General features: G+C 32.9%; 1 protein-coding gene across 2 annotated transcripts in view; it reads right to left on the bottom strand.

Moving 5' to 3' along the window:
• Window positions 1-4740: 4740 nt before the first annotated feature.
• MICU3 (mitochondrial calcium uptake family member 3) overlaps window positions 4741-9081 on the bottom strand; it is a 99095-nt gene continuing 94754 nt past the window's right edge. For both annotated transcript variants that reach the window (XM_023219174.2, XM_023219175.2), the window contains 2 exons: window positions 8582-8650; window positions 4741-7081 (listed from right to left, as the gene is read on the bottom strand). In XM_023219174.2, the coding sequence (XP_023074942.2) occupies window positions 8582-8650 (69 nt within the window). In that variant the 3' untranslated portion in view covers window positions 4741-7081. The remainder of the gene's footprint in view (window positions 7082-8581; window positions 8651-9081) is intronic.

The following is a 9081-nucleotide window of genomic DNA, read 5'->3' as shown; positions in this document are numbered from 1 at the left end:
AGCTTGCAAAAGCATGATGGGGCATACACTCAAAATATCTTTACTGTCTTTTATTCTGTCCTAAACTCTCATTTTACCTCAGTTTAAAATGTGCTAGCAGACTAATGTGCTTTCCTTTAAGCTACTTGCTTCATTCCTAAAAAATATGCATATAGGAAATGCCATACTGAATGAGATTAATAATCAAGCTCAGTTGTCTCTGATGGTAAATGTGACCAGAATATACTGTGTCAGAGAGTATGGCTGCCATCTTGACCTTTTTTAACCCCGTAACTGATTCCCCTTGATGTTCCCTGATCAATTAATTCCTTCGCCAGTCCTACCATCCAAACCTAAACTGTGTGGTAGTTCCACGAATTTACAATCACCATAATACTTTTATTCTTTCTTCAAACCATCTCTTCCCACTTCAAGAAGTAGTCTAACTCTAGATTTGGTGAATAAATTAACCCAATACATGGCCTTCATGATTTATTCCCACTTTTACCAGACTGAGATCCTAAGTTTTAAACATGTGCTTTTCTTGCTGGGCGCGTTGGCTTACGGCTGTAATACCAGCACCTTTGGGAGGTCGAGATGGGTGGATCACGAGGTCAGGAGATCGAGACCATCCTGGCTAACATGGTGAAACCCCGGTTCTACTAAAAATACAAAAAATTAGGAGGCTGAGGAAGGAGAATGGCGTGAACCCGGGAGGCGGAGCTTGCAGTGAGCCGAGATTGCGCCACTGCACTCCAGCCTGGGTCACAGAGCGAGACTCGGTCTCAAAAAAAAAAAAAAAAAAAAAAAAAAAAAAGTGCTTTTCTTAAAAAGTAAACATACCCATACTAAAAACACTCTGATAGTTCAATAACAGCTCATTAAATATAACCATGCCTCCACCTTCAAAGATAATCATTCTTAAGTTCCTTGTGGGTACTTCCATATATATTATAACTATGTCTAACTATAGAGTTAAATATGTTGTTTTGGATGCCCATTTTTCCTCACACCCTCTTGAAACCATACTATAATGACAGAAAAGGATTTTTTTTTAAAGTATAGTTTTCTTTCTCAAGGACAAGAAACCTAGAAGAGATTACAGAGCCAAAATTTTTAAACTGCAGAAACATATGGTAATAAACTCATAGACCATAGAGAACTTAAATGCCTGCAATAGGGAGACACCTTGAAAGTGGCAGACTCACCCTGCAGAGTTCCTCAAAGTCTTAAGTGAAGGATTCAGGTGCCTCTGAAGGTGGTACTATAAGAAGGATTGATTGAAACTGTTTAGAAAGCATTTAGATTCCAGACTCCTCCCTGCCTGAAACACATCCCCCCTCCCAAACACATCAGCAGAAAACCCTTCAGTGTTCAAACCAGAGAGGTGTTTGTTGTTGTTGTTGTTGTTGTTGTTGTTGTTGTTGTTTTGAGACAGAATCTTGCTCTGTTACCCAGGCTAAGTGCAGAGGTATAATCTTGGCTCACTGCAACCTCCGCCTCTCAGGTTCAAGTGATTTTCCCGCCTCAGCCTCCCAAGTAGCTGGGACTACAGGTGTGCACCACCACACCCAGCTAATTTTTGTATTTTCAGTAGAGATAGGGTTTCACCATCTCGGCCAGGCTGGTCTCGAACTCCTGACCTCGTGATCCACCCACCTCAGCCTCCCAAAGTACTGGGATTACAGGTGTGAGCCACCATGCATGGCCATCAGAGAGCCACTGCATGCACAAGAAGAAGAAAGGAGTTGAAGTTGGGGGTAACATAAGAAAGGGGATTAAAGATTTCTTTCTCACACTCAACTTTGAACAAAATGGCAGCCAACCTTTAAACTACTAGGCAGGAGAAATCTGGTCAAAGAGAAAAGACCTATATGTACTGACAGTCAATATTCCTCATATGGAATGCCCCAGCTACAATAGCAAAGAATAAAATCCATCAGTCAAAAGTTCATCTCAGTCACACAGTTTCCAATTTCTTTGTAAATATGAACATATGGTAAAGGATTGCCTGATACTTGAGAAGTATCTCTAATATGAGAAACTCAAAATACAAATGGGAAAAAAACAAATAAGGCAATGAAGGGAGCACAAGAAAACTTTAAATAAACCAAAATAATCAGAGAGATTAAAAGATAATAGATGAAACAAGAATGGGAGAAAATAAAAAAAGAAAACTCAGGAAAAAAGAATATGATGAAATAAAAAAACCTCAAGAAAATAGATGGAAGATTAAGAGGAAATCTTTAAAAAGTACAATAAAAAGACAAAGACATGAACAGTGGAAAAAAAAGATTACAGGCTGAGTACAGGAGATTCAATATCTGAATAACAGAAATACCAGGAAAACTGAGCAGAGAAAACAAGAGGGGAGGAAGTTCTCAAATAAATAATTACAATTTCTTTCCAGAACTGAGTGCCATGAGTTTTTAGGTTGAAAAGGCTATTGAGTGCTCAGCACAGACATCAAGCAAAAGACCTTTATTAAGGTACCTTTATTTGAAATTTTGGAATAGTAGGGACAAAGGGAAGAGTCTACTAACTCCTAGAAAGAAGAAAAAAAGGTAATGGATCAGAATAGCATCTGATTTCTTGGGAACAAACTGGAAGCTGGAAGACAGTGGGGCAATGCTGTCACAATTCTCAGGGAAAAAGGGTACTACCATTCTCTATTTCTATCGCTGGACGAGCCGTCACCCAAGTAGGAGCGTACAATAAAGGCGTTTTCAGCATAAGAGATCTCAAAATTTACTGTGCAACCTTTCTCAGGAAATATGGAGGCTTATACTCCACTCCGAAAAATAAAACGTAAGAAACAGGATGACCTAGGAGATAGAGAAGGTTAAATACAATCTTGAAGAGAGAGAGAGGGGAGATCCTAAAATAACAGCTCTGGGCCAGGCCTAGAGGACAACCATTCTAGATGGGACAGTAGGAGGAAAGCTCTAGGAGGCATTTCTAACATAATAAAACCTTACCTATTACCTTATATATTCAAATATATTAACCATGCATGTATAGTTCTGGTGACCAGTCTGGGAGAAGTTAATTATAACTAAGTAAAAGGTAGACAAAAAATTCGGCAAACTGAAGAAGAGAAAATGATTAACTCTAGGGAAAGTAAGAAGATGTATAAGGAAGCAAATATAATAACTGAAGATGACATAATAATTAACTCAAGTTATACTCTATACTGAAAGGATAGTGGAGGGGAAACATGTCTGTGTGTCTCGGAGGGGGACTTGAGTAAGGGAGACAAATCCTTATCTTACATTGTAGGAAGTCAATAGTTAACAGGCTAAAAATAAGACCAATCAAAAAAAATGCTGATAGAAACATATTATCTTGAAATATGAAGGTAGACACCAAAAGAAACTGCCAAAAGATTTGAGAGTGATTGCCTCTGAGAAGCACAAAAGATGGATGGTGTTTTTTTTTTTAAAGACTATTTAGAGTTGCCTTTTAAAAATATATACACATAACTTTAATAAAACTAAAATATAGTTCTACGCAATCAAAGTGTATTCTAAACACAAACTAGTAGTACAGTACACATTCTTTCATACCTTACTGTGCTCCCATTAAAATATTTTACAGATCATGTCATATAAACATAAATGGATCTCCTACTTTCAGGTATTATTTTAATAGTTATATAGTATTTCATTGAATGAATATATTTATTGACATGCAAATTTACTAACCCATGTTTTGGGATATGATAGTCCCACAAGTAAAATTTTGAGATATTTCTCTATTGCCCTCCAAAGATGTTGCACCCAAACTTACAGCTCACCAGAAACATTCGAGAGTTCTAAATTGCCCCCCCACACTCAATACTATACATTATAAAACTATTCTTTCAATCTGCAAGGTGAAAGGATATGTTGTCATTTTAACTTGCATTTCTTTACATTTATTTTTTCAAAAACTGTCTACTCAGTCCATTAAAAAAAAAATCTATCTTTATTCAGATCCCTCTCCATTCTCTTATCTTTTCTATTCTATTTTTCATAAGTACACCTCTTTCTCTTCCTTCACAGTGTTGGACAAAATTTATCTTTCCCAGAAAACTTTCTCTGTGCATACAGTCACAATTACAGGTATATTCCTCCATTTTTAAGATGTGTGCCAAAAATACTGATTATGCTATATAGAGAATTACAAATAAAGTATTTCACAGAATCTAAGACAACATTGCAAGGTGTACCATTATTTTATGAACTACTAAGAAAGTGAAAATGCTACCAATTTTTTGACAAACCACAGTGATTTCTTATCACTTAGAATTTGTATTATACTTTCTGAATATTATGGAATTAATATTTTTATATCTTTTGGAAGTAAAAGCACTATATTTTAAAAAGTGTTAATTTACTGTATGACTATAAGTAGTAGGATAATAACTATTGTATTCTGAAACATTTCTAGGTGTTATCTTAGTAAGATGATACTTATAAAATTAATATTCCATTAAGTCACATGTAAACTTTCTGAAAAGCTTTCCCGTACCAATGACCATAGTTCTATAATTTAGGAATTCCTACAATATACTTTGAGAGGCTTTATAGCTCTGTGATTTACTTACCCACAAAGGTGTTGATGAGATAAATGTTATTGGCATGTGTTGCCACAGAAGAGGGAATAAAATCAAAAGAGGTTTAGTAACCCATAAAGATTTCCAAAGTTTGAAGGTTACATTTTCAGAAAGTCATTATTAGTCCACAAATACATATAAAAGCCAAGTACAACGTTTCTTGATTCAAGGGCAGGAATATTTATTTTAAGATAATATAAGAACGTAAGATAGGTTGCTTTGCAATTTATAATAAGAACAGTAAGTTGGAACTTAAGCTAAGTAAGTTTATTATTATGAAATGATTCTGAGAAGTACCATAGACTGTTTATCATGTATGCTTTCTGTAAAAAGTTTAATGTGAATTTTATGTATAACTTAATTTTTCCAAAGAACAGTCTATAGAACGAAACACTGACAATAACAGCATACATGTAGTCAGTACATTATTTCCAAACCATTAGCAAATTTTAAATTGATATAAGCAACAATTCAGTGAGATATTTTTATCTCTCATCTTAAAGGTGATAAAGTTCAAGAGTGAAAACATGAAGGAAATCACTGTAATTTACCACTTTCTTTTCTATTTTATCAGGATATTTATTTATTCACATTTTAATATTATGTTGCAGCCCTACAAATGTTTTCATCCACTCACTCTGATAAGCGATAAAGAATAAAATAAAGATTGCATATGTACAGTCGTATTCTTCCTTGGGAGAATGACAGAATTATAAAGGATTTCAATGGGCTAATTTAATTTTTAATCTATATTTGCAGGATTTGCCATGTATGCAACATACTATAACTTACAGTCAAGGATTAAAGGAAACTGCATCTTTTTCAATTATTTAGGTACCACATCATACTGAGAACATTCAGTGTAAAGTACAATAGACCTGAGGTATGTTATATTAGTTGGCAGGCATTTTCATTTAGTCAATTAAATCAACTTTCAAAGAAAGTGAAATTAAATTATTATACTATATGGGATCCTTGAACTTATGAATAATATATTTTAAAGCTACTGTCATAAGTAATATTGGATAAAGAATGTAAAAAGTCTAAATACAAAATCAGTGCTAAGAGTAACATTTTCTAGGAAATAACATTACTTTTACAAATAAGCTGATGCAGATCAATTTCACATTTAATAACTTATAAAAACAAAGTCGGTGTTTTCTATTTTCATATGCAAAAGCAAAGTAATAGTTGGAGTGTATGTAACCTACATTAAATATGTCTTAGGAAGATGAATGAACTTATCTTCCATATGTGATATGTAAATATATTAATTTAGATTAGTTGTTCTATTTTTGTGTAGTATTCTTGTATAAACTAAGCATTTTTAATTGAACAGATGTCTATTAAGTATTATCAAATTGTTTCTCTATGTACAAATCTAATTTTGTTGTGATTCAACAGAAAGTTTTTATTTTCCCTTTTAAGACATATTCTTTTGAAATAATAATTATATTTAAATTACTATTACTGGCTGTTTAGCATCACTTTTGCGTGTGGTCCTTTTGCAAGAAACAAAATATTAGCTTCTACTTAATATATACATCAGTCTTATAAACCATTTTATATTAGTCTTTTACAATACTCATTTGATGCTAGACATATATTAACAATATGCAATAAGTTACAGAGTGTAAGACATTATTTTTACTAGTGTTATTAATGTGTACCACCTACAATTAGGAGCAGCTTCATGTTTAGAAGATAATGACAATGATAATGATTACTGTTACAGCAACTACTACTGCTTCTACTATCAACACATGACTTTTTTGGGGAGAAAAATTCTACACTTTAAATTTCTTTACTGTATACATAAAAGAATAACAGACATTCTGTTGACTTTGGCAAATGAACAAAAATTTTTAAAAACTTTATACAAGTCAAACAACATATGTTAATTAAGTACTTTCAAAAGTTAAAAGTACATGTAAACAATTGTTTTATATAGTAGCTTAATTTCTATTTGTTTTCAAAATTATCTCAGTGTAATTAAAAACTGGGAAAATAACAGGAATTTGATAATAATTCTAAGGGTCTTATAAATCTCAAGCAATATTCATCTCCAAAAATAAGTTCACAGTCCAAAATCAGAGAAAATGCAATGTTCATTTTTAGGCGATCAACATTCCATGAGTCATAAATTATTTTGAAATGAGGCAAACTTCTAATGAATAAATAAATAAATAAATATTGAAAATACATTCATATGTAGTCACTGGAAGTATCTATGTACTTCTGAAGGGAATGAAAAAGTGCTGAGTTCAGCAAATCAAGGCAAAAACTCGGCTTGATTTTATATATATAACATTTGTAGTAACAAGATGCATTTTATCTGTTTTATGTTTAAGAATTCAGTTCCAGAAAAAGTATCAATTTCATAGCATTCACCTTTTCCTTCATTCTCTACTTCTTCTGACCTCAGACCTGCTTCCACTCTGAAAATTTTGCTTCTTGTTATTTGTCACACAGATAGTAATCCTTTAAACTTTGTTTTAGGAGTATCTAATTAAAAAAATAGTAACACAAAAGCAATATTTATTTAGGATATAATTCTGAGGTGATAGTGTTAATCAAATATTCTTATAATAATATGAAACAGTAAGAAACTCAACAGAAACACCCCACATAAAGTATAAGACACAAAGACTTAAAAGCTGAGTGTTTTGTTTAGTAATTTGTGCAATCCTCAGTCTTAGGCTTAGAAAAAGGCAGCCACTTCCAGGTATGGCTCTATACACTATTACTTAGAATCAGTGGAGCCAGTGTGATACTACTACAAGTCGGTCGGGAGCACTACCTGTGTGGACATAGCAGTCAATGGTCCCCCTTTTTAAAAAATGTTTAGTTTAAGAATTTATAAGGCAGTTTAAAATTCCTTAAAATGGAGATTAGGAAGACCTGACTTCTTTTGTTAACTCAGCTACAAGGGTTACCACCCTAGACAAATAAGTAAGCCTGCTTGCCTCTGAACATTTTAGATGAGTATTTCCCAAAATGGGCTCCATAAAACAACAGATCCCAAACCTAATTTGCAAAATGCTGAATACTGCCATTTCCTTTTGGCAAGACAAAATGAAAAGTAGCATATTACAATCTAATAAACTCTGTGGGGAAGAAACTTATTTAACCATTTTTATTATATTTCTTAAACTTGACTAAGCAACTCTTTTTTTTAAAGTATGCATTGATGTGCTGAAGAACCACTTCGGGAAACACCTCTATCTATCTATCTATGCATGCTTCAAGCTTGAGAAAAACAGCAAGAAACATATACATGAATATACTTGCAAGCATTTTTAAACAAACAGTAAAGTCTCCATTGCAGAAATCTAACTAATAAAAACCCACAACTGACCAAAATTTTATAGCTACAGTTGACTTTTGAAAGAAAAAAGAAAAAAAAAAACCCTCACTTGGAGATTAGAAACAAGTTTGACGCATTTCTTTGGGTCATAAATAATACATAAATTGTGGTAAGGAATAATAAGATATAATAAATAGGGAATAATAAATGAATAGGATAGAATGAAGCTTAAATTCTGGTTTTCCACTGACTAGCAAGTTATCCTATGCAAGTTACTTGTTAAACATTGATTTTTCTCTGCTGTTAAATGGGATATCTGTGAGAATTAAATGAGATACCACCTGTGGAAGAACACTTACTATAATGCCAGACAACTAAAATAACTAAAAAAAATAAGCTGTTATTTTTTGTGGATGCTCAGAATCATGATCCTATAAAACAGTCACAAATATTCTTTGGGTGCTAATTATTCCTATATTATAAAAGTCCAATTTGGATTTATTACATTATGTCTGCTCACATACAAAACTTCAGGTTTAATGTAAAATTTTTCCATCAAGATACTCTAATGACTTAAAAATTAAAAATAAATTAGATAATTGCATTTCTTTCTGCTATTTTCTAAATGTTATAACAGAAAAATAAATTATGATCCCTAGTGTTACTGAACAAATTTAGACAAATAGAAGCTAACATACTTATCTGCTATGAAGTTCTTTCTTCAGGCAGGATTTGAAAGTGGGATACTTCTGGACTGTTTTGTAACCCTGTAGAATAGAAGACAAAGTGTGCAAATGTACAGAAAGACAAATGCAGCGTGATTTCACTTCTATGTGGAATCTAAAAAGTCAAACTCATGGAAGTGGAGACTAGAATGTTAGTTACCAGAGGCTAAAGGGCTGGGGGACTGGGGAGGAAAGGGGAGAAGTTGACCAAAGGATTCAAAGTTCCAGTTAGACAAGAGCAATATGTTTTTGAGATCTATCGTGCAGTAAGGTGACCATAGTTAGTAATCATGTACTTCATATTTCAAAACTGTTTTTAAAAAGTGCATTTAAAATGTCCTCAGAACAAAATAAGTATGTGAGCTGATGGATTTATTAATAAGTTTGATATAATCATTCCACTATATATATATCAAAATATCACATTTACCCCATAAATACATATTTATATGCTATTATTTGTAGATTAAAAA

Source organism: Piliocolobus tephrosceles, chromosome 7, assembly GCF_002776525.5.
Source record: "Piliocolobus tephrosceles isolate RC106 chromosome 7, ASM277652v3, whole genome shotgun sequence".
NCBI lineage: Eukaryota > Metazoa > Chordata > Mammalia > Primates > Cercopithecidae > Piliocolobus > Piliocolobus tephrosceles.
This window is presented reverse-complemented; position numbering and strand designations above follow the sequence as displayed.